Source organism: Marmota monax, unplaced genomic scaffold (genome assembly GCF_021218885.2).
Source record: "Marmota monax isolate L192 unplaced genomic scaffold, Marmota_monax_Labrador192_F-V1.1 WCK01_AAM20220418_F8-fsc00341, whole genome shotgun sequence".
In the NCBI taxonomy this organism is placed as follows: domain Eukaryota; kingdom Metazoa; phylum Chordata; class Mammalia; order Rodentia; family Sciuridae; genus Marmota; species Marmota monax.
This window is the reverse complement of record NW_026694916.1, coordinates 89,684-114,158: the sequence shown is the minus strand read 5'-3', so window position 1 is coordinate 114,158 and position 24,475 is coordinate 89,684. Positions and strand designations below refer to the sequence as shown.

General features: G+C 61.8%; 1 protein-coding gene across 2 annotated transcripts in view; it reads left to right on the top strand.

Annotated features, from left to right (window-relative positions):
• The window catches only part of Col26a1 (collagen type XXVI alpha 1 chain), a 127,843-nt gene extending 104,300 nt beyond the window's left edge, over window positions 1-23,543 (top strand). For both annotated transcript variants that reach the window (XM_046427062.2, XM_046427061.2), the window contains exons 4-13: window positions 9,453-9,514; window positions 14,000-14,153; window positions 15,845-15,943; window positions 16,463-16,615; window positions 18,185-18,268; window positions 19,815-19,867; window positions 20,192-20,227; window positions 20,556-20,606; window positions 21,396-21,480; window positions 22,108-23,543. In XM_046427062.2, coding sequence (XP_046283018.1) covers window positions 9,453-9,514; window positions 14,000-14,153; window positions 15,845-15,943; window positions 16,463-16,615; window positions 18,185-18,268; window positions 19,815-19,867; window positions 20,192-20,227; window positions 20,556-20,606; window positions 21,396-21,480; window positions 22,108-22,268 — 938 coding nt within the window. In that variant the 3' untranslated portion in view covers window positions 22,269-23,543. The remainder of the gene's footprint in view (window positions 1-9,452; window positions 9,515-13,999; window positions 14,154-15,844; window positions 15,944-16,462; window positions 16,616-18,184; window positions 18,269-19,814; window positions 19,868-20,191; window positions 20,228-20,555; window positions 20,607-21,395; window positions 21,481-22,107) is intronic.
• Window positions 23,544-24,475: the final 932 nt, after the last annotated feature.

Genomic DNA, 24,475 nt, shown 5'->3' with positions numbered 1-24,475 from the left:
GAGACCTGCTCAAGAGCAGAGGGACACAGAAAGAGGCCGAGAGTGGGACCCCAGGCCTCCTCTTCCCTCGTCTGCCCGGTCCCACCACCTGGGGGGACCCAACCCGTGACTTTGTCTTTCATTCCTAAAATTCTGCTCGTTTCCCTCTGGAAGCCCAGTGGCTAGGGTCTTGGGACTTCCTGTGTATTTGGGGGGCCTCACCTGCTCCCCTCGAAAGCTCACTGTCTCTCCCTGAGCTGTGGCTGGTGGGGGACTGCAGGGGACGAGGCCTGGCTGGGTGCAAGCTGTGGGGGCTCAGGAGCAGGCAGCCCCTTTACACCCCAGGGACCACCCGAGTGCTGGCTCTGCGTCCTGGCACCTGGACCTTGACCTTGGGCTTGGAGCCCTGTAAACAGATTCTTTCCCAGTGACACAGAGATGGCCATGCTGCCGCCACATGTCCAAGAGGGTCCTGAATCTCGGAGCTCCTCTCCCTGGGCGGTGCTTGGTGTCATCTTTCCGGGCCTGAGAGATCTAGGAGCCTGGGTGACCCTGGAGATGCTTTGTGACTTCTTTCTGGACAAGGAGAAAAGAGTCAACACATCCAACAATAACTTCAGATTAACAACACGAGCCTCAGAGATCTGCCCGTGAGAGGTGGAGTCGCTGACCCCCAAAAGCTAGATGCTCAGGGGTGACCCCCCCAAACTCCTCCCTCCCCAAAAAGGCCACTGAGAGTCCATCTCTTGCTTCTCTTATGATGAAATCTCCTTTTATGAGAGTCCTGAGGGACACTCATAAAAGATGCGAAACCCTCAGCAAGCTGTAACACAGCTGCCCCTCTAAATGTCCCCAGCCATGGGGACCCCAATCCATCCCCAGCAGAGGGCTGAAAAGTGCTCTATCCTGCAGAATTCCTGTCTCTGCATACTAATGCTATTGGTTTTGGGGATGGGTCCCAGGGTGGCCAGTCTGAAGGAAACGGCACGGATGATGGACAGTCATGGAACCAGGGAGGACTGCCCTGACCCATTATAACTTGTGTGTGCAGAGATGAGCCCGGCTCACCTCAGTGGTCTGTGTGGCAGGTGCCACAGCCGCACAAGCAGGATCATGGCAGCCCCGCTGGGCCTAGGAAACCAGCCACGGACACCCCCATGCCTCTCTCAGGAGCCCTGCTTGATGGCTCCGTTCTGGCCCGTTTGCTCCTCAAGTTTCCCAGGTGCCAAAGCAACCAGAAGCAGGAAATTGTGCAGAAAAGACCCCGGGCTCTAGAAGGGTTCTGACCCAGGTGCCCGTCTCGTGGCACCTATGGGCCCTGGGCAACTTGGCAGCCTCTCCCGGTGTCGCTGGGGAGCATGAGGGGCAGCCTGGATATGTGGCTCTTGTTACCATCGTAACCACAGCCGAGGAGGATGACAGAGGAAGCCCCTGCCAAATGCAATGTCATTAAGACCGAGGGCCACTCAGGAAGACCAGGAGCCAGGCCTCCGAGTCCAGGCTCAGAGAGCCCTGCAGCTATGAGGGGTGGAGGGAGGGCATACTTGTTTGGTTGAACGCCACCTGCATCCTCCCCATTCGGGACACCATGTCAGTGGCCAGCACAAGGGGACCCTGGAATCTGTGTCCTCTGCTTGGAAGTGGAGGCAGCCAGGGCTTCTGAGATGAAGCTGTCCCCCCAAAGGTCCCAAGGCCAAGGCTCTGCTCTCTGGAAGGGCCAGCTCTGTGCTGCCTGGAGCCAGGAGGGTCCTGGGGACCTTTGTTCTGAGCCGTCCCTGGCTGTGTTGCCTGCCTGTCCCCGACCGGTGGTCAGTAGGTTTGGCCCTGAGAAGAGCCCGATGGGCAGGGCACCCAGCCCCCGGCCACCACGGCTTCACGGGAGGTGAAGAGCTGAGCTTCAGTTCTGGCCTTTACTAGACCAGGGTTTGTTTTAATGGAGTGTGGTAAGACTCGCCGACATAGAAGTGACTGCCCTAGAAACAGGGGGCATGGGACACCATGCAGGGCACACGGGGAAGGCTCAGGAGGCAGAGGGGACGGTGCAGTCAAGAGCCTCCACTGGGATTTCTATAGGAAGTAACGGGGGAGGATGGGTTCACTGGCATAATTTCAGGAGACTCTGGGATGTAGTTTCTGTCCTGAGTTGGCCAGTGGCTGGCTCTGGGGAGATGAGGGCAGGGAGATGGCGGCCTCATAAAGGAAGTGATTGGAGGCTGTGGGCTCTGGACTGCTTAGTTCACATACAAAAGTACTGTCTTCAGGAACGGGCTGGCCCTGGGAGGGACCGTCTTCCCAGGGTTGGCAGGGCCCCCAGTGTCAAAGCACCCGAAACACAGAAAATAAAAAGCATGATCAATATGTCCAGCAAACGGTGGACCACGGTGGGTGGGTGGGCCTGGGTCTGGGGAAGGAGCCAAGGCCATGTTCTGGGCCAAGTTGTTTTCTCTTTCTGGGCCTCAGACTCAGAACTATGAGCAAATGGCCCTCGAGGAGTGACTGTTTCCTTTAGTCCATGGTTATTTATTAAAAGCCTGCTGTGTCCCCGTTGATGTGTGAGGCCAGAGCTTGGTTCATGCACATGGAAACCTGAGGCTACAGGCTCCACAGGAGCAGGGAGCTGCCCATAGAGCAGCAGTGGCCCCAAGGGGAGAGTCACCAAGTCAGAGTGAAAAGTTGGGGAAAAGTGAGGGACCTGGGCACCCCTGGGACTCAGTGGAAGAAGCTGGCTTTGCACCTCCAAAAAGAAGACCCGAGTAGAGGCTCAAGGCTTGGGCAGATGGCTGTGTCCCCGGTTTTCCCCACCCTGCACAGCAACCCTAATTAGGTGGGGATGGTTGGCCCTAATTTTAGACCAAGAAACGGAGCCAAAACAATATAACATCACCCAGAAATTTTTAGAAAAACAAGGGAAAAACTCACCCATAATCCTACCACTGCAACTATTTTTATTTTTTCCATGTTTCCTTCCATCCCCTGACGATCCATCTCTGATGTGATTATAAACAGAATACACATTCAATTTTATATATTTATCACATACCATCGTGAGTGTGTTCCATGTTTTTTTTTTCTTCCCAAGTTAAGAAATTTACAGGGGTGTAGCTCAGTGGCAGAGCATGGCTCAATATGATTTCAATCCCTACCATCCAAAAAATAAAAATAATCAAATTAAATTATACCATGTAGGGCTAGAGATGTAGCTCAGCTGTTGAGGTTTTGGTTACAATGAAAAAAGAGAAATCCCCTGCATCCCTGCCTACCCTTAACCTTCATGCCCTAGAATCAAGCTTTTGGGGAGACCAAACACAGTGCTTAACTACACCTACATATTGCTGTTTTTCTTATTTCTTCTTTTGATATTAGAAATTTTTGGTTGTCCTCCTGTGGAATATCCTGTCCCTTTTCATTTTTTAACCCCTGACCCCTCTTTCATGTCTTCTTCTCTTCCAATCCCCTCAAATAACTGTATCATAATTGGGGCATTAGATGAATGGGCAACGAATAGAATAGAATAAAGAAGTAAATGATATATTTGCACTGATGCATTTCCTCACTTTGGATTTTCCATCCTCTTGGTAATTAATAGACTGGTTTTTTTTTGTCTAGTTTTATAGATAACGCAATGTCATGGATGTATAGTATCACTTAGCATATTACCAGGTTTTCCAAAAGAATTTTAATTTTCCCTTCAATATGTTCACATACATCAGACACTGACTTTTCTAGAACTTTTTGTCTTGTGTCTGGTTGTGTTCCTGGAATGCTGCTCTGCTCTTATCCTATGACATGCCCTTTCTATCCTTCCCAGAATACTTCTTGGTCTCTCTACTATGTTGAACTTCCTTTCTGCATCTCTATATTTTTTGTCTTCCTCTCTCTAGTTTACTCCCTTGTTTTGGTGGAGCACATCCTTTCTCAGAGAAAGCATGTGGAGTAGAAATGTTTTGAGGCTGCACATGTGTCAAAATGCCTTTGTGTCTACTCTCAAATCTCAAGGGATAGTTGGGCTGGGTACAGAATCTTAGCCAGGAAATCCCCTTCCTCGATTAGGCACCACGGTATCTTCCGTCTTCCACTGTTGCTGTACAAATGTCCAATTGCCATACTGATTCCTGACATTTTCCCCAGGCCTTGTTTTATCTCTGGAAGTGTTTAGGGTTTTCTCTGCGATTCTGAAATTTTGTGACGACGCACTTTTTGGTGTGAGTTGTTTTTTCCGTCTGACCCTTTATTCGTTCCTTAAATTTGCAAATTTATATCCTTCCTTTTAGGTGACCTTTCTGGATCATTTATTTGAAACTTTTCTTCCCTCCATTTTTTTTTCTGGCTTCTTTCTCTGGAACCTCCAATTGTCGATGTTGGGTCTCCTTCATTATCCCTCCAATTTTCTTTTCTCTCTCTTTCTCTACTTTTCACAACTTTCTTTTTTTCAATTTTGTAGGAATTTTCTTTATGTCCTAATTCTTTTACTTCTTCTAGATCAGTATTTTTTTTCCCCCTGAAAGTGCACCTTTGGTTTTTGAAAGTTCTTTCCAAACAGTTCCTGTGGTTCCAAGGATGCCATCTCTTCTTTTTCTCTAAGGATACCAAATACAGTTGTGATCTTCTCATTGTTGTTTTTGAGTGTGGTTTTTGAGATTGTTTGTTTTTGAGTTTGTTTGTTTTTTCAGTTTTCTTCTATCCACTCATCCTCTGGAGTTTGCTTTCTCTCTGTGTTGTCCTCGGCTGTTCTGGTCCTTATCTCCCTTGTCTCCTTGTCTGCTCCTGTGGAAGTCGCTGGGACCTGAACTCCGTGGACAAGGCAGGCCTGTCTTCCATGGGCTCCTCGCAGAGGCTTCTGACCCCAGAGTCAGGGCATCTCTAGATCTTCTCTCCTGGGCCACTCAGGTTCCCCAGAGAGGAATCCTATGGCCGTGAGGGTGTGGCGGAGCTTCGCTGCAGCTCTCTGGGGGCCACTTGGAGCAAGAGTGCTGGGGACCCCTGGTGCTGATTACAGCGCTGCTGAATTCACACTGGAGTGAGAAGGTGGCCAGAGCACCGAGATGCTTTCCTCCCCCCACTCCTCTCCTGCAGTAACGCAGCCCTGACACCGCCCTGCTCTGCGGCTTCCTCCTTCCCTGAGTGTAGTAATGGGAGTCCAGCCATTCTCCTCAGAGATGGCCATGGTGGCCCGAGCCACCCTCCTGTTCTCCGTAGCATTTTTCTGGCTATGTTTTCAAGGATGAGGATGGACTGTGAGACAAAGAAGGAGGCAGGGAATAGGACGGTCCTGAGGGAAGAACTGCATGTCTCGGGGCTTGGAGACTGGGCGAAATTCAGGGAAGAAAGGGGCGTGGCCCAGCAGAGGAGTGTGGCCAAGGCCCAATGGGAAGAGTCATAGCATAGTTAGAGGGATGTGGCCCAATGGGAAGGAGGTGGCATAGCTGGAGGGGTGTGGCCCAATGGAAGGGGTGTGGCATAGCTGGAGGGGTGTGGCCCAATGGGGAGGGTGTGGCATAGCTGGAGGGGTATGGCACAGCTGAAGGGGTGTGGCCCAATGGGAAGGGTGTGGTGTAGCTGGAGTCTCCGCAATTTTAAGGATCTCCTTTAGCTGGACCCAGCTTGAGGTCTCCTGCTAGTGACACCATCCTACATGCACCCCCCACCTGCAGACCTCCCCCAGCGACCTCTCACAGAGAGAACTGGCCTCTGGGGACAAAGCCACAGTGCACCCTGGCTGCCCCATCAGGGTCATGGCCTTGGTGTCCCGGGACAGAGGCTTCCCTGGTTCCCTGAGGCAGCCGGAGCCCCTCTCTAGGCCCAGGCTCAGGAGTCCAGTCTCATGGTGAAGGTGGGTCCTGAGCTCCAGGAGCGGAGCCCGCGTGGCCGCAGCAGGCCAACAGCAGGCGAGCTGGCAGCACTGTCCCGCCAGGGGTGGGCCCAGACTGGGGGTGAGAGGTTGAGGACCAGGGCACAGGTGGCAGGAGCCCAGGACCCCGAGGCCAGAGGCCTGGAGCTGATCCGGTGGAGACCCTTTTACAGATGGGGAGCTGAGGTGGGCCCCAGGCAGGGGCTCCCCAAGCCACAAGTAAGTCAGCCTGCACCAGGCCTCCGCGGCTCTTTCCACTGACCACGCCCCTCCCCCTCTCTCTCTCTCTATCTGTGCCACACACACACACACACACACACACTCACACACACTGGTCAGCCCTCCAAATTTCTGATATACACAATTGGCAAAGCCCCCCACCCCCCATCTCTGTGCCTTCTGGACCCCAGGAAGCGTCCTGTACTGCCAGGTGCCCAGGGACCCACCTGTGCTCCGGAAGCTGCTGGGGGAACTTGGGGACCTCAGAATCCCAGCAAGTGAGAGCCCCCATTAAGGCAAGGGAACTGAGGCCTGAGCCACTGGGAGGGCCTTGCCTGTCCCAGAGCCGGGGGCGGGTTCGGCCCCACCTGCGCCCTCTCCATGTTTCCGTGGCTCCAACGACTAATTAGAGAAAGTTAAAACAAAAAACAGGCTTTAATTGCCTGTCGGTGGCAGATGCCAGGGGAGCCGTAAACCTTTCGGATCTGGAGCGCCTGCCCAGGCGGGTGGCATGGGGAGGCTGAGCTGGGCCTCCTGGGCCTCGCTGAGGCTGGGGAGCTGGCCCCTCTGTGCCTGCTGACAGCCAACTGCTCCTCACCTGCCAAGCAGGCCGCCGGGTGCCAGAACCAACTGGGCCCCTGCCCAGAGCACTTTCCAGAAAAAGCCCAAGGCCCCCTCCCTCCACTGACCTGCCCCCTGCAGGGGGTCCTGTTTGTTGCCTAAGACCCTGGAAACAACCCCTAAAGGCCTCCAGAATGGGTGGTTTGCCCTGTGCCCCGCCCGGGTGGACCTGCCTGGCTCCAGCTTCCACCTCCCACATCCACCGTGGCCTCCTTCCTGCTGGCCCAGGGGTGTGGGCAGGGCAGGCTGCGGCCCAGCTACAGCGTCACCAGGCTGCCCAGAAAGATGAGGCTGCTGGGGGGGTTCGTGAACCTCTGCTCCCCAAAGAGACAGCCCCTGAGAGTAGGCACCTGGCTCTGCCGACCTGTCACCCCTCCATGCTGACACAGGGCCCCAGAGGGCTTCTTGAACATCCATGGGACCTCCAGGTGACTGAAGGGGGTGGTTGGGGGGGCACTGGGGTGGTTGGATGGGAATGGGTGGGTAGGCAATGGGACCCTGCTCCTTTTGAACCCTGCCTGTCCCCATTAAGGGTCTTTTCCTCCCTTCTACTGAGGACTGAACCTGGGGTTGCTTTTGACTTAACCACACCCCCAGCCCAACCCCCTGCCTTGTTTAAAATTTTGGGACCGGGTCTTGCTAAGTTGCCCAGACTGGCCTTTGAACTTGCGATCCTCTGGCCTCAGCCTCCCGAGTGCCTGGGATGACGGGTGTGTGCCACCCCGCCTGGCTCCTGCCTGGCTGCAGGAATGTGAGAGGAACACACCGAGAGCCACGTGCCAGGGCCTTGGTGACCATGACCCATGGAGGCTGTCTCTTGAGACTCAGCTGTTGTGTCAGAGGTCTCTCCGAATGTCACTTCTACAGGCGTTTCCTCTGGGGAAAGGTCTCTATTCCCCAGAGAGGACCTCTCCCCTCTCCACCTGGGGCTTCCCCAGCCTCAGGAGGGCCCAGTGGTTCCCACCTCCCATCCCTCCTCAGTTTTGCTAGCCTGGGTCTGGGCGCCTGATGCACTCCATCTTGCAAAATTTTTGTCCTTTGAATCTTTTTTTTTCTTTGGTACCAGGGATGGAACCCAGGGGTGCTTTAACCACTGAGCCACATCCCCAGCCCTTTCTCAAATTTTATTTAGAGACAGGGTCTCATTGAGTTGCTCAGAGCCTGCTAAGTTGCTGAGGCTGGCTTTGAACACGGTCCTCCAGCCTCGGCCTCCCGAGCCCCCCGGGATCCCAGGTGCGCGTGCCTGACGGTTCCTTTGCTGAGGGGAACCCTGCGCTGTCTTTCTCTTGTGCTGGTGGATTTTCTACTTTTGATTTCTTTACCTCACAGTCCTGGGAAGGACCAGAGGGGAACATGTGTGTTCAATCCACCATGTTAAATCAGAAGACCACCCCCACCCCCACTCCCACTGCGTGTCCTTTTTAAAGTCCCTTCTGATCCTGGCATCAGACAACTGTATACATTCCTCTAGTTGTTTCCCTGTTCAGTGTTTATACCTCAGTCTTTAATCTGTTTTATGTATCGGGGTTGCTGACAAGGTTTTATGAGGGGAGGGGAGAGTTTTATTCCCAGAAAATGCTTATAAACCACTAATTTGGTACAGACAAGGGCAGAAGGGAGGGGTGCGGGGGTCCCCTGGAGCTCTCAGGGCTCCTTCCCGGAGATCAGGTAGGGTTGGGGGGACGGCAGGCCGATGTCCTCCTCTTGCCCGGAGGCTGGACATCCCTGGAGGATACAATCTGTACCACCCCTTTTTATGGCCCCAGGACCCCTCGTGGGGGTCCATTTCAGAGCAAGGAAGTTAATAAGGTCCCAAACAGGAGTCCAAGGTCCCGTGGACGGTGGCAGCAAGAGGCCAAGCAACCTATGTCTGTGGCCCCCACAGGCCACGGGGGACCTGCTGCCCCACCCGAAGGCCTTGAGAGCTGCTGGGAGTCTGTTTAGGAGCAGAAGGGGGTCCCCCAGAGTCAGGCTTTGAACTGTAGGGAGGACAGAGAGGACACGAGGCCACCCTTGAGTTCCAGGGCAACACACGCTCTTCAGAGCCGCCTTGAACCCTCTGTCTGCCCAGGACAGGTAAACAGACGTTGATACATAATTGCAGCCCAGGAAGCTCCTGCCCCGTGGACACAGGGCTCAGGGTGAGCTTCCGGCATGCACATCTGGCCTTTCACCTGCCCAAACCCTCCAGCACCCCCCGCTGGCTCCTGGGCACTGCTGTGCCTGGGCGTTAGGGCCCCGGGCACCTCCTGGGTCTCAGTGGTCCGCAGTGTGTGGGCTGCGGACTCTGCCCTGTCCTCGCTGAATCTGGCCACCACCGTGCGGCTCTCAGGCCTCCCCTGAGCTGCCTCCCCTCAGAATGTCCTCCCTGTCTGACCCCATCCATGCTGGCCTCAACGTGCCGTCCCCGTGATGTACCCAGATCCTTCTGTCCTAGTGAGTCTGCCGGCTCAGCTCGTTCCCCAGACGGTTACCATTTACCCTTCTGTGATCAGATATTGTGTTGGCCCCCGAGACCAAGACCCTCACCCTGTGGCACCCACAGGCTGCGGTGTCCCCTGTGCTGCTCGGTTCCTGGCCCAGAGCAGACACTGTGCAGTGATGGCACGATGTGCCGGGGGCTCAGGTCTGGCAGGTTGCATGGAGGAGGGGCCCTGAGCAGAAGGCTCCGAAGGTCGAGTAGGAGTTTTCCAGGCTTCCCTGCCTGACTGCAGAGGCTGCCCTGGGCCTGGCTGCCCCCTCCCCAGGGTCCACGTTCTGACCTTTGGTTCCCCTTGTCTTTCAGAATGCATGAACTGTACCCGGCTGAGTGACATGAGTGAGCGGCTGACCACACTGGAGGCCAAGGTCGGAGAGCGGGGAGCCTGGGCGCGGGGAGCTGGGAGGGAGGGGGGGCGCAGCAACGCGGGCACTTGCTGGGTGTGGCGAGGCGGACCCAGCCCAGGAGCCCAGCAGCCTGAGCAGCACGGACCTAGCCCCTGGGTGCTGCTGGGTGGCCCCGGGGAACCTGCTTGGGCTGGAGCCTCCTGGGAAGGGAGGGGGAGGCAAGGTCCCAGGCAGCAGGCTGGGTGTTGGCAGCACGAGTGGCACAGAGCCCCAGACCCTGGGGCTGCCGGGTGGACCCCGGAGGTCAGGGCAGTGTGGCTGCCTCTCCCAGCGGCGGTTCCCAGCGCCGGCTCTGCCCCCTCTGCCCACTGCCTGCCCTGGGCTGGGCACAGGGGAGTGGGCAGAGCTGCCCGCCTTCAGTGGGGCACCCAGGGACCCGGGCTGGTCCTGGGTGGGTCCCCAGGGTCAGAGGGACTCTGTCAAGAGCTAGAGCTTTGTTTGGGAGTGGCCGTAGCACCGCTGGGTGGGGATGGAGGGAGTGTGCTCAGGACATCGTGGGCCACCCGTGGGGCACCTGCCACTCAGCCAGGTGGGGGCTGTGTGTTGGAGCCGCCCGCTCCGGAGGGTGAGGCCAGGCAGCCTCTCCTGTCTGCACCGGAGGCTCCTCGGCAGCGTTAGTCCCTGACCCTCCGGCCTGCCCACCTCTGCCCACCTGCTGAGTACGTTCCTGTGGCCACAGAAGGGGCTGGGCAGAGTCACAGGTGCCCGCAGCCAGAAACCCCAGCCTGTGTGGCCAGGGCGTCCGTGGGGCAAACCAGCAGCACCTGCCCTGGCCCCTCCACACATGGCAGCCTCTAAAGCAGGCATTGGTGATTAGCTAGAGGGACCTGGAGAGGACAGGCCCGGGGGACACAGCTGAGGCCGCCTCCACGTTCCGTGGGGCCTCTTGGAGCAGTGGGGACTACCGAGGTGGCCTGGCCCTGCAGAGGCCGGGGCAGGAGCGAGGCCAGGAGGGAACTGGGCAGGACCAGCTGGCGGGGGCTGGAGTGACCACTAGGGACCTGCAGTCAGCGGCGCCTGCACTCATGGGGGTCAGCGCAGGACATGAGGGATCCCAGGCCACTCACAGCTGCTGTGTCCCATGCCCTCTGCAGGCCAGCAGGCCCCCAGGTGCAGGCCCAGTGGTGGGGGTGACAGGCTGCCCTCCTGGGGGACAGTAGCACTCAGGGGCTGGGGCTCCAGGGATCCAGGCCCGGGTCAGCCCCAGATGGGCTATGAGGACAGTGGGAGGACGCGGGGGACCTGGCGCTGGACTCCAGGGCAGGTGGGGCTGGCCTGGAGGACAGTTTCCACGCCTGACACCTCGGTGTTTGGGCACAGAGGAGAGTTGGCGGCCAGCCTGGCCCCGCCCCGCCTTCGGGTGTTAGAAGTCACAGTTTTCAGGGGCCTGGCGCTGAGCCAGCAGGTCCCTCCCACCTGGCCCCCACCCTGCCCCTGCCATGAGCGTCCTGGGGCCCTCCCAGCCTGACACCCCTGCCCCAGGCCCAGCGCCCCAGGGCAGGGCAGGGCAGGGGGCTCTGTGACCCTCGGAGCTGGTGGCAGGGACAGAGGAGGGGTCAAGGAGGAGCCAGGTCCTCTGTCCCAGCAGCCCCTCGCCTTGGCAACCCCCCGCTCTGGGTCCCTGCTGGGACCAGGGAGGCTGGAGCCACCTCCCTGCCCCCCAGGTCACTGTGAGGCAGGTCCAGGGTGGACAGCTCTTGGTGGGGGCCAGGGAGAGCGTGCAGAGGTGGGCCAGGGAGAGGGGCCCAGCCCCACAGTGGTCCTCCTCCAGACAGTTGCTGGATTCCCCAGCTGCGACCCGTCTCACATCCCCGCTGGGCCCAGGGCAGCCTCCAGGCAGGAAGACCACAGACAGGGGTCCGGAGCCAGGAGGCAGGTGGCTGTCCCAAGAGACCCATGACCTTGAGGCCTGGAGACTGGGGCTCCTGCTGCTTCAGACAAGGCACATCTGGGTGTCAGAAAGGACACACGTGACCGAGAACAGCCAGTGGTAGCTTATTCCATAAGGATGTTTGTTCCACAGGGAGCCCAGGAGCAGGTGGCCTCAGGTCTGTCTCTGAGGCTTGGAAACCAGGCTCTTCATGGACTCTGCCCCACCCACACTTCCTTAAAGAATGGGTTTTTGTCTTCACATTTGGTGTCTCATAGTTACAAAGTGGCTGCTGCAGCTCAATGTTAAAAGGCAGGAAGTGGACAGCGAGACAAGGCACCCCCAAAGACTCATTATGTTCCATGGACCAGCGTTGGGCTGGCTGTAAGACCACCTCATAGTTGCAAGGGAACTGGAAATTGAGTACCCGACCAAGCAGAAGAGGATTGTTGTAACTGGTTGGGGCCAGTCATGCTTCCTCCTCTGGGCCACATACACACACAGGTGGACATTCTGGAGCAAGGGAAGAAGGGGCAGCTGGGGGCCAGGCAGCCATCAGGGTCCACCTCGTCTTCACTTCCCGCCACCTGCTTGTCCCGAGAAGGCTGCAGGGCCCTGGGCGGTGCCAGCCCTCGTCCACACCTCCCCCGCAATTTACAGCCTGACCTCATGGACCACATGAAGGGACTTCCCTCCGTGGGGGCCACAGCTGTCTCAGAGCTCAGCCAGGCTCTGTGTAGGAGGGCGGTGGCCTGGCCAGGCAGCTGGGCCGCAGTGACGTCACCAGGGTCTCTGCTCCCCGGGCCGGGTCTGGTTTTTCTGGGCTGAGTCCCCACACCCACTGCCACCCGCTCGGTGAGCTCATACAGGGCAGGGACGAGATGGCTTCTCTAGGAGGGTGGCCACCCCCGGGCCAGGGGCCCTGGGCTCTGGCTGGACCTCATTCTCACTTGGCTGAGGCCCAGACTCTGCTGCCCAGGTCTGTGCTCTGTGGCTGGCGGAGCCAGGGGAGAGGAGTTCAGGAAGGGGGCCATCCAGGCCAGACTGCTGGGACAGCGGCTGGAGCCAGTACCAAGGACACCAGGGCCACCCCATCCCCAGAACCCCCAGTGCCACCTCCCTCCACTGCCCTTTGTCTGTGTCCCCCTCAGGTGGCTCCATCTTGGCACCAACCCTCAGGTCCCCCCAGGACGCTGCCACTCAGCCCACCCTGACTGTGCTTGTCCCTGGCACCCCCGGCCTACCCTGTCTGCTGAGTGGACGTCCTGCTGTCCCCAGCAGCAGGGCACCAATGGGGGAGCAGCCTTTGCCCACTGTCCTGGCCCATCCGTCCCCTGTTCCTGCCCTCACACAGCTGCCCTGATCCACCTCCTGCCACCCACGGCCCTGGCCTTCCTGCCACTTGCCTGGCTTCTCCGTAGAGCCCGACCTTGGCCTTGGCTGACCGGCCAACGGTGCTCAGCAGTTGGAGCCCCTTTCTGCTTTGGGGGGGTCCCGGGGCCAGGAGCCCAGGGTCCACCCTGAGCTCAGCAAGCTGCTCCCTACTTGGTGACTCCATGAAGCTTGGCCAGGCGGTGGCTGAGCCGTGAGTGGGACAATCTGTGGTCTGGTGGGGGAGGCACTGGGTCCCTCGGCCCTCCCTGTGTGACCTTGGCAAGTCACTTGCCTTTTCTGAGCTTCTGTTTCCACTTCATGCGCGACGTGACCAGCGACCTTGTCTCATGGGATCTTATAAGGACCAGAAAGAGAAGTGGCCCTGGTTGGGGGGTGGGGAGAAGGGGCCCCCACTTGCTGAATTGCCCAGGGGGCTACTCCACGGCTGCACCCTGTGACAGCCCAGCCAACCTGAGCGCTGTGAGCACCGCAGCACCCCTCTGCCTAGGCCCTACCCTGGAGGGTGCCGGGCTCTCAGGACGCCTGGCTGCTGCTCCCAGCCCAGGCTCGCAGCGCCCCCTGCTGGCTTCCCTGGGGACAGCAGGGACTGTGGGGCCTAAGTCTTGGCTCCCAGGAGATTTAAGGGGAAGTTCACCCCCCAAACCCCAGGTCACTGCTGTCCTTGACTCGAGGACAGAGTACAGGGCTGTGCTCCAGGCCAGTCCTGAGGAGCTACAGCCACCCATCTCCCTGGATAGGACCCTGGAGCCCATGCTCAAAGTGGGACCATTCACCCCTCCCCATTCCCTCCCCCTCCCTCCCCTCCTCTCCCTCTCCCCTCCCCCTCCCTTCACCCATTTCCCCTCCCCCTCCCCCTCCCCCACCCATCTTCCCAGCCAGCCACTTCATGGGCCCAGCCAGGTGTGGTGGGGACAAAAGGCACACACACTGTCCCCCCTGGGGCACTGCCCAGGAAGGGGTGAGCAAGGCACAGCGCTCTGGAGGGCACCTGTTGGCACCTGCTTGCATCCAAGGGTCCAGGGTCCTTCCTAACAGGGAGGAAGGACAAAGGGATCGGTGGTCCTGCTAAGAGTCACCACCAGCCACTGCAGAAGGGGACAGCTGCAGTCCCGTGGGACAGGACCCTGCGCACACACATCCCTGGTGGCCAGCGGGCCTGACCCTCCGCCCTTCCTGGTCAGGTCCTCCTGCTGGAGGCAGCAGAGCAGCCCTCGGGCCCGGACAACGGCCTGCCCGCCCCGCAGAGCACCCCGCCCTGGAGTGAGGACTTCCTCCCGGGCGCCATCCCCCTGGCTCACCCGGGGCCCCAGAGGAGAAGGCCCACGGGCCCAGCCGGTGAGTGCGGCCTGCATGGCCGGGGGTGGGGGTGGGGGTGGGCTGGCCTGCCCCAGAGGCCTGGGAAGGGCCCCCAGGGACCTCCCCAAGTTGGCCTCAGCGTCCAACAAGCCCAGGTGACGCTTGGAAAAGCTGAGCCGTGGCCGTGGGGGCCGAGGAGGCACCTGGCAGCTGCTGAGGCCCAGCCTGGACTCTGCCGTCTGCCGCAGTTGCCACCCCTCCTTACTGTCCTGCCGCCCAGCCACTGTCCTCAGAGCCCGGCCCATCCCTGGTCAGCTCCATCTTGTGAAAGGCCCTGCCCACATCCCAGAGAGTCTTCACTGACCTCTCAGGCCAGAAATGGAGGACATCTGTCACCCTGTCCTGTCCTACTTTAAAGTCAAGGGTAAAACGTCCCCTCTGCAGATTCTACCTGAGCTCTCGGCTCTGCCCTCAGGCTGTAGAGCATAAGAACAGCTGTGGTCACAGGGACAGTTGTCAAAGGCCTGCTCAGGACTGGGCACTCCACTGGGGTGTGTCCTGGGGTGATGTTTAGCCAGCACCTGTCAATATGGCTGCACCCGGGGTCTACGGCTGGGGCCCTGTGACGGTCAGGGTGCACGCTGTGCCGGTTACTGAGTATTTCATAGGCAGGACAGATTCCCTTTCTAAGCTGTGCACAAAGCTTGTGAGTCTTAGTTACAGAGGAGAAAACCGAGGCTCAGAGAAGTTAGGTAACTCGCCTTGGGTCACCAGCATTTTGCCATGAGGAGCCTCAGCCCCACTTCAGCCCTTTGGAGGGAACACACTCACTCGCTCTCCTCTCCCAGTCGAGCCCCCAAACTCAGCTCTGGGCACCCACCTGTCCTTCATCTCCTCTGTCCTTATTCTGACAAGGGATGCAGGAGAGGGACAGGGAGGGCAGATCCCCAGAAAAGTGGGGCAGGTGGCTTCCAGCAGCCTTTCCTGGGGAGAAGCAGATGCCCTGCATCCTTCTAAAGGAGCCAGAGCTGGTGGGAGGTGGCCCCGGGCAGGCTTCCATGAGGAGGGTGGGGCATCGCACTTGGGTGGCCTGCGCCCTGAGCCACTGCCTCCAGGGTCTCATGCCCAGGACACTGCCCCATGACCTCATTCTTCTGGGACTGAGGAGGAGGGGGCCTCCGTCCTCAGCGGACCCAGACCCCAAGCCCTCTAGGTGGGTGTTGGGAGGCCCCTGCCTTTCTCACCAGGGAACATGCAGTTCCTGAAATGGCCACAAGGTGGCAGGCACACACTACAAATGGTGGCACCCGGGCGTCCTCCCAGCTGGCCCCAGGAATGGAGGCAGGTGGGGCTCCCAGGAGCCGGCAGCCCCCACCCAAGCCCTTCCTCCCAGACTAGAGAGTCACCCAGAGTCACCATGCAGCTGGAACAGGAAGGGCACCGAGAGGCAGAGCAAGTCCTTCCACCCAATCAGCAAGCCCAGAGGGACAAGGGGCCAGAGAGCATGTCCACCCCCGACTTTGGTCCAGCCCCAGGGCCTGGAGACCACAAGCCTGTACTTGACCTCGAGCAGGGAGATAGTAGGGCAAGAGGACAGGACCTGGAGTGCAGAGACCTGAGCCACACCTGGCTCTGTGACCTTGACCGAAACCTCACACCCCCTGTGGTCAGGCTCGGAGACACCGGGATGCAGGGCCCCGAGTCTCAGGCCTCGTCTCCCTCTTTCCTAGGGCCCCCAGGGCAGACTGGGCCACCAGGGCCTGCAGGTCCCCCGGGCTCCAAAGGTGACCGGGGCCAGGCAGGAGAGAAGGGTCCAGTGGGGCCTCCAGGTAAGGACCCCTCCTGTGTCCACTGGAAGAAAGGGTCATTCGTCCCCTGCCCTGGCAGCAGAGGCGTCCCCTGCCCCGCCAGGAGCCCGGGCTCTTTCCTCCGTCCTCTCCCCGTCGGACACCCTGGGCTGTCAGGAGAGGGACTGCAGGGACCCTGGGTGAGGGTGGCCAGTGCCAGAATCAGGGGCTTGTTCTCGGCCACCAAAGCAACCTCTAGGACCTTCGTCTCCTCCCGAGTCCCTGGGGGGTGACTCTGGTCGAGGTCGGGAGCCCCTCTTGGTGTCTGAGCTCCCTGGAGGACCCCGTTGGCTGGGGTCTGTGCTTGTGCTGCTGTCCCTGCCTCCCTCACCTCTGTCCCCGCTGCCCCCGTCCCCTCTGCACTGGGCTGGGAAGGAGGAGCTCCTCCTTGGTCTCCCAGAGCCTTCCTCCACGTGACCCTGGCCAGCCATCCCCGCAGGGCCTCAGTGTCCCTGTCTGCACCTGCCCCGCCCTCACGGTGACTCCTCTCCCCCACTGCAGGGCTCTTGGGACCGCCCGGGCCCCGTGGGCTTCCTGGAGAGATGGGGCGCCCCGGTCCCCCAGGACCCCCAGGCCCAGCGGGCAGCCCGGGCCTCTCGCCGAGCAGTCCCCAAGGTGTCCTCTACTCTCTGCAGCCGCCTACGGACAAGGACAGTGAGTGCCACACAGAGTGCCGGGTGGGCAGGGGTGCCTCACTGACTTGGGGGTGGTGACCTTCCCCAGAGGGGTCCCAGGGAAGCCGAGATCCTACCAGGAAGGGAATCAGCTGGGAGCCAGGACTGGTGTTGGCAGTGTCCCTTGGGGGCTGGTGCCGGTCCCAGCCTCACTCTTGGCCCCAGGATGGCTTGTCCCCACCCCAGGGCTCAGCCCCTTGCCTCCAGCTCCTGGTGGCCACTGCCTGTGGCCTGGCCCCAGTTCCCCCCCCACCCCCGGCCAGGCTGTCCCAGGTGGCTGTCCCTGGCTGCATTTCCCCTACAAGTCCCTTGGCTGTAGGTCATGTGACAAGTGTTTACTGAGTACCTACTACATGTCAGACTCAGCTGTGAGCAAAATTGGCTCCCCCAGGCCCCGGGGGCTGGGCTGGGGCAGAGGGACCCCAAACTGCACAGACCATGTGCTTCCTGGTGGGGGCAGGCAGATGTGGGGGGACAGGGAAGCCCCAGCTGGCCAGACGGCAGAAGCCCTTGGTGCCCAGGAGTGTCCTCTTTGGCTGAGCACCTGGCGCCTGCGGGGGGGGGAGGGGTCTAAGATGGGGGAATGGGGTGACTTTACACTCTGGGAGGACAGGATGGCGGATGGCTTCTGTGGGCAGGGTGGCACCTCTGGGTCAGCTGTCCCAGACACCTGAGCCACCTTCCTGCCTGGCTTCTGGGCCCTGGGGCAGCTCAGCCCTCGTATGACCGACCCCTGCCAGCCTCAGCGTCCACTCCCATAGAGTAGGATGGTCACAGTCCCTGATGGAGCGGCTCTGGCCAGTGCCTGTGCCAGGACCAGGGCCCAGCTGCCCTCGGGGTACAGGGCTGGGCCAACGGCAGGGAGGGGCCGGGCCTGCAGTCTGTGGACCAGCTTCCCTCTGGACAGTGGCCTCTGGTCAGCAGCCTGCACTGAGAGGAGCCAGCTAAGGGCTGTCTTGGGCACAGGGCCAAGGTCACCTCTTGAGCCCAGAGCCCTTTGGGGTCCCCAAGGGAGGTGGCCTTCCTGGAGGGGAGTGTGTTTGGGACGGGCCGCGTGCTCAGGGGTTGGCCTCAGGACTGGGCGCCCCTAAGAGGCCTGTGGACAGTGTGGGTCTGTGTGGAGGGTGGGGCCAGGTGCCTCCTGTCCCAGGTCTGGCTCTGGGGATGGGACAGGTCTCATCCTGCAGGGCACCAGGAAGACACTTAGCCCCCCACCCCCACCCCAGTATGTGACCTCGGTGACAGAGGGCAGTGGGGGGATTCCCTGGGGAGGCCGGGCCCGTGCAGTAGGGATGGGTGAGCAGCAGACCCCAAGTCTGGAGGGCCTGGAATGTTCTAGAAGGAGTCGGTGCTTCCTGGGGAGGCTGCTAGCTCCCCTGCCCTCTGACTGCCCAGCCTCCTGGGCACTTATGACTGGAGGGACGCAGTGCCAGGGCTGCTGAGGGAGAAGAGGAGCCCACTCCGGGAGGCTGACGGGCCCCCGAGGCCCAGCCTCCAGGTGTGGCAGGCTCTGCCCTATGTGGTCACCAGTGGCCATCTCTTCCCACAGATGGAGACGCCCAGCTGGCACCTGCCGTGGTGGACACTGTGCTGGCGGGCATCCCAGGGCCCCGAGGTCCCCCCGGCCCCCCGGGTGAGTGGAAGGGGCCTCCCCAAGTGTCACGTGGCCAGAGGTGAAGGGGCAGCTCCCCTGGGAGACTGGACACACCAGCCTCGAGTGATCTGAACAGGACACCAGAGGAAGTGGCCCCAGGCTGCCCTTGCCTGTCTCCCGGGTGGGAGGGGCTCTGGGACATGAGGAAGCCAGGCCCAGGGGTGGCCCCAGGGCCTGGGGAGCTGGCCCGGCAGGACACAGGGAGCAGAGCCTGCGGTCACCTGGCGGGAAGCTGGCTCCAGGCCTGGCCTGACCCCACCCTCCACACGTCCTCCCTGGGGACAGCGTGAGACAGGGCAGACTGGCCACTGCCCCCAACCCTGCTCACCAGCTGTGTGCTGGCCACACCCAGGGCCCCCTGGAGGGGCAGTGGAGGCCCTGGAGGGAATGGGCAGCCCAGCTACCCAGCTGTCTCTCACCGGCTCTCTGTGCAGTGGACAAATGTCCCCTGAGTGCTTACTGCACACTGAGCCATGTGCCAGGTCCCCGGGACCCTTGGATTCACTGCGAGGTGCCATCCCGGCCGGTGCCCACCGTCCAGCAGAGGGCAGGCCAAGTGCCGACGTCCTAAGTCACGTGAATAGGACGTGAGAGAGGGACAGGGACAGGCGGGCTGGTGAGGAGGGAAGGGATGATCCTAGAGGTGACATTGGAACAGACACCCAGGGACACAGGGACATCAGGAGGAGGACGCAGGGACACCAGGACCTGCCGTGTCTCGGGCGCTCAGGCCAGGGAGGGCGTTTGCTTTGAGGCCAGGCTGACCCTGATACGCACCTGGTCACGTAAAGGTCACTCTTTACCCAAATGTCCTCCCTGAACCTGGGGACAGCCCCACTGAGCAGCCCAGCCATGGGTCCCGGCAGCCTGGGAGGCATAGGTCCATCCACGGGGACAGGGGCCTCTCTCCCGAGCAGGGCAGGGATGCGTCAGAAGCCCCTCCTGGTGCAGGTGCAGGAGACCCAGCCTGACCCTCGGGCATCTGTCACGTAACCCACCTCGGCCGTGGGTCCCTGTCAAGGATGGACCTGGGCGCAGGGGGACAGGCCAGGAAGGCTTCCTGGAGGAGGCAGCGCTGTGTCCCAGAGCCTGGGAGAGAGCAGTGGGGCAGGGACCTCGGGCCAGCGGAGGGAAGGGAGGCTCTGGGAGGAGCAGCAGCACAGGAGCCTTGGGGGCGGGCAGCTGGGGTGGGCGGAGAGGGCCGGGCACCTGGGGCCCCAGCAGGACCGAGGGGACGTGCGCCTCTTGAAGCTCGCTCTGGTGAGGCGTGTGGGCAGTAGGCTGTCCTTGGGACTCCGGACAGATGGATGGCCAAGGAGGGCCAGGTCCTGGGTTCCAGGACGTGCACTGGGCTTCCCGGGCCGAGTGCCAGGCCCGCAGGGATGGCCGTCGCAGCCTGGTCTCCAGCTCTTAGGACTGGGCGGCCCTGGCCAGCCCGAGGGGAGCAGGTGGAGGCAGAAGAGTGGACGGAGCTGGGCTGGGGCAGCGGGAGGGAGGCCTCGCGAGCATTTGGCTCTGCCCACAGGTCCCCCCGGACCACACGGCCCCCCGGGACCCCCAGGAGCACCAGGATCCCAGGTAAGGAGGGGCCATCTCTGGCGTGGACTGAGTGGTGGGAGGGACTGTGGCCTCTCCAGGAGGGGGAAGGCAGGCGGCATCCTGGTCACTAGGGGCAGTGGCCCTCTGCTGCCCTGTCCCCGTGCACAGGTGAGAGGACCCAAGGCCCAGCCGAGGCCCAGGTCCTGGCCAGCTGGACGGGGCTCCAGGACCCAAAGGCCTCAGGCCTGGCCTTCCCATTTGCTCTCGCTGTCTTCCTCCCAGACTGGGGACCCACAGCGGGCTGAAGTGGGGGATGGGAGCCCCTGGGCAGCAGGCCTCACGCGCTCCATTTGGTTTCTGCAGGGCCTGGCTGGTGGGCAGCCCGTGGAGGGACCGGCTGTAAGTGTGGGCTGAGCTGTGGCCCCAGGGCAGTGGGCCCGGGTGCAGGGTCTCCCAGCCAGAGCGGGCAGCGGGAGGGACCAGGACAGACCACATCAGAGCTGCCCAGAGTGGGCTGGAGTGGGCCCGGAGTGGGCTGCAGGGACTGTGGCCAGCGGGAACCAGCCTCCCCGGAGGCTGAGGAGGCCTTCCATGCCAGGCTCTGCAGGGTGCCCTGGGCACCACCTGTCCCGCTCCTCTCACCCCGGAGCAGGAGTCGCGGGGCCCCTCTTGTCCTGGCTCACTGCCCCGAGGTCTGCCCCGGGTGACCGTGTGGCTTGCTCCCTAGGGCCAACCTGGAGTGAAGGGAGCAGAGGGGGACAAGGCGGCGGCCACAGAGGTACGGACGGCGGTCAGCAGGCTCCCGTGGCCGGCCACAGCGCTGCAGGGAGAGGGCGGACCCTCCAACCTGTCCTCACACCTGGCCTGGTGCTGGGGTCCCTGCCCTGGGCAGTGCCCAGCCCAGTGCAGCCGTGACTGCAGGGCAGAGGGCAGATGGCGGGGCTGCCAGGGTCAGGGCCACCGGACCTGGGACGCGGGATGGGGACCAGTCCACGAGGGGTTGAGGGGCCCTTCTAAAGGGACAAGACTCCTCTGGGAACAGACGTGCCCACGGGCATTGGTGGGCTGAGGGACACGTGGCTGGTGGGTGGCAGGGGCAGATGCAGGAGGAGGGGTTTGGGGCCTGGAGCTGAAGGAGTGTTGGTCAGAGGCCTAGGTGGAGGCTGGATAGAGGCCAGTTGGAGGAGCCCAAGCAGAGGCCAGGTGGAGCCCAGGTGGAGGAGGAGGCCAGGTAGAGCCCAGGTGGAGGCCAGGAGGAGGAGGAGGCCAGGTAGAGGCCAGTTGGAGGAGGAGGCCAGGTGGAAACCAGGTGGAGCCCAGGTGGAGACCTGGTTGAGCAGGGACCTCAGCCTTGGAGGCAGGCAGCTGTGGGCGAGGCTGGGCCAGGACCTTTGGAGGTCCTTGTAGGACCAGAGCAGGGAGCAGGCGGGAGTGAGGCTCCCGAGGTGGGCACAGGGGTGGCAAGGAGCCAGAGGAGGGGGCTGAGGAGCGAGGCCGGAGGCGTGTCCCCGGATCCAGCCGGCCCTGGCCCCGCCGACTCGCCCTGACCCTGCCTCCCTCCTGGCAGGGCGAGGGGGTGCAGCAGCTGCGGGAGGCGCTGAAGATCCTGGCCGAGAGGGTCCTCATCCTGGAGCACATGATCGGCATCCACGGTGAGCGCCCGCCGCCCCCTGGCCTCCCCCACTAGCTGCTGTCCTCAGGCCTCTGGTGGCCCTGGCCTCAGTGACCCCACCGCTCAGCTATCAGGTGGTCTTTGCCAGTGTCACCTGCCCCTGCCCCTCCCTTGCTCAGGGTCCCCCAGTGGGGACCGCCAGTGTGCCAGCCTGGCTCCTGAGACCCTTCCCAGCACCCCAGGGCCCCGGCGGACCACAGCTGGTCACCAGGCTCCCGTCCCCTCACCCTGCCCACTGGGTCTCTCCTGGAACACTGGCTCCCGCCTTCCCCGGGCCTCCTGTCCCCACCTTCCCTTCCCCCATAGGCTGGGACGGCTGCGTGTCTCCCTGGCACACGGGGAGTGCCTCGGGCCGACTCCTCAGGGTTTGTTAAAGGATCAATGAGTAATGGGTGGACAGACAGATGGACGGATGGACAGACAGAAGGACGGATGGATGGATGGATGGATGGACAGAGGATGGAAGGAATGATGGATGGGGATGAATGGATGAACAGATGGACAGACGGATGAATGGGTCCCCTTGTCCCACGGCCGGTGCTGGCAGCCTAGGTGCCTCCAAGCGCACCAAGGCTGTCTCCAGCCTGCCCTCTCTCCCTCCTTCCAGATCCCCAGGCCTCCCCTGAGGGCGGCTCGAGCCAGGACGCGGCCCTGAGAGCCAACCTCAAGATGAAGCGGGGCGGCCCCCCACCCGACGGCGCCCTCGCTGCCCTGCTGGGTCCCGACCCTGCGCACAAGAGCGCTGACCGGACCAGTGGCAGGAAGTGACGGCCCGGCTCCCCAGGACGAGCCCGGACCTGGGCCAGTGCTGCTGCTGGCTCCTGAAGATGTCCCACATGGGCCTGGCCACCAGGCTCGGACACTGTGAGGGACACTGGCTCCCGGGCCCTGGGGCCTTAGTGACAGATGGTGTCAGGGTGGGGTCTGCAGGGGATGAGCACGCGCAGCAGAGGCCCCTCACCCCTGTCCTCGTCCCCCGCTGCCTGCTGGAGGGGGCCTGGGGTGACCAGAGCCTGCGGTGACTGAACCCCTGCTGCCTGGGCCTTGGCATGGGGCTGCCCCATGTGCCCACCTGATCCTCAGGAGCCAGCTCTCACCCACTGACCCGGGACGAGGCGCGGATGAGGCTCTACCCATGTCCTGGGTCCTGGCTGGCACAGGATGGAGCCCGGTGTCCTCTGGACTGTGTCTCCTCCCCCGTCGTGAGAAAGGCCAGACAGGAGGGTCAGGCCAGGCCGCTCCTGAGGCAGCCAGGGAGCAGGGGACCAGGCCAGGCCCAGGAGGGACAGGCAGGGCCCACACAGCACTGGAGACACGGCCTGGCCCTTCCTCAGCTTCTCCCTGGGGCTTGGCCGGCTCCTCGGGCAGGCAGGCAGCTGTGCCTGGCCGGAGCTCTGGAACCCAGGGGACCCTGAATGAACCGACTGTCACATGGGCCAGGGACCGCGAGGGGGGGCGATGTGGTCAGGAGTAGGGGTCTGTGGCGGGCATGGCCCATGGCCCCACCTCCCTGAGCCCACCCCCCATCAGGCCCTGGCCACCCTGAGCCAGGAGGAGGGAGCACCGAGGGACTGTCCCCACAGGTGGGTCAGTAGCCCCCGTCCACCCGCCTCCCTGGGCATCTCCGGGGTCTGCTGCTCCTGTGGGACACCTCGAGTTCGTGTCCCCTTGGCAAACTGGACAGAGGGCAGCCGGGGCACGGTGCTCCCGCCCTCTGGTCTCCTGGCAGGCTCCAGGGCAGAGGCCGGGTCCTGGCAGCCTCCCGCCCAGTCTCCTGTGACCCGCCAGCCCCGGTGCTCCTCTTGCTGGGCCAGGACCTGGGACTCGCCACCAAAGGAATTGCTGAATGGAAGGTGCTGGCACCACCCGGGGCAGTGTCCCCACGGCAGGAGTGGCCTTCCCGTCGCTCTCGGTGCTCACGTGAGGCTGAGCCGGGTTCTGCTCGACTCATGGCCCCTCCCCACGGGGCCACCCCTGTCCTCATGGAGGGCCGGTCGGGGCCTTGCCATTGTTCCCCTACCTGACAATAAAGGTGTCCTCCCACTGAGGTCTGTCCATGGGGGGTGGCCTGCAGGGGGCGGGGCTGTGTCCCCCTGAGCAGGGAGCCCTGGGGTGACTTCCGCCAGCCACGGGGTGCCATGAGGCCTGCCAGGAGGGAAGGGTAGGTGACCCTACCCAGCCCCGGCTCCTGCCTGGGTCAGCAGCACATCCTCCTCAGGCAGGACCCAGAGGCCAAGTGCGGAGAGGGAAGGGGAGGCTGAGGCCGAGACACGAGTTGCTAGGAGCCCCTCCTCCTGTACTTGCTGATAAATATGTGACTGTGTCCAGGGCCCTGCCTCAGGCCCCATGGGTGGGACTGTCCCCCAGCCACGTGGCCCTGGGCTGGGGGACTCATTCAGCTTGCTCAGCAATGGGACGGAGGTCCAGGTGGGGCAGGGGCCTGAAACCAAACCAACAGCCAGGGGGGCAGCCAGGCCACTGTCCCTGGAATGCGAGCAGGTCCAGGCCAAAGAACATCCCTCTCCCCTTCGCTCCTCTCCCCAGGACAGGAGTTAGGAAAGCGTCTCCCCCTCCCTTCCTTCCTGTGACAGGTCTGTCACTGCCTGCCTTAGCCGAGGCAGGCCCCGGGAACCTCAGTGAACAGAGCAGATGGGAATCCCAGAGACTCCAGCTGCCAACTTCACGGGGACATCCAAACAGTGAGCCAGGGCAGTGACACAGGCCTGTGATCCCAGAGACTAGGGAGGCCGAGGCAGGAGGATCGCAAGTTTGAGGCCAGCCTCAGCAATTTAGCGAGGCCCTGGGCAACCCAGCGAGACCCTGTCTCAAAATAAAAAATGAAAAGGGCCAGGGATGTGGCTCAGTGGTTAGGGACCCCGGGTTCAAGCTCTGGTACCAATAAAAAAAGACAGCGAGTTTACAAAGCCTTGGACAATGGGGTGGACACTCCCTGCAGAAGATGTGCATGGTTGGGT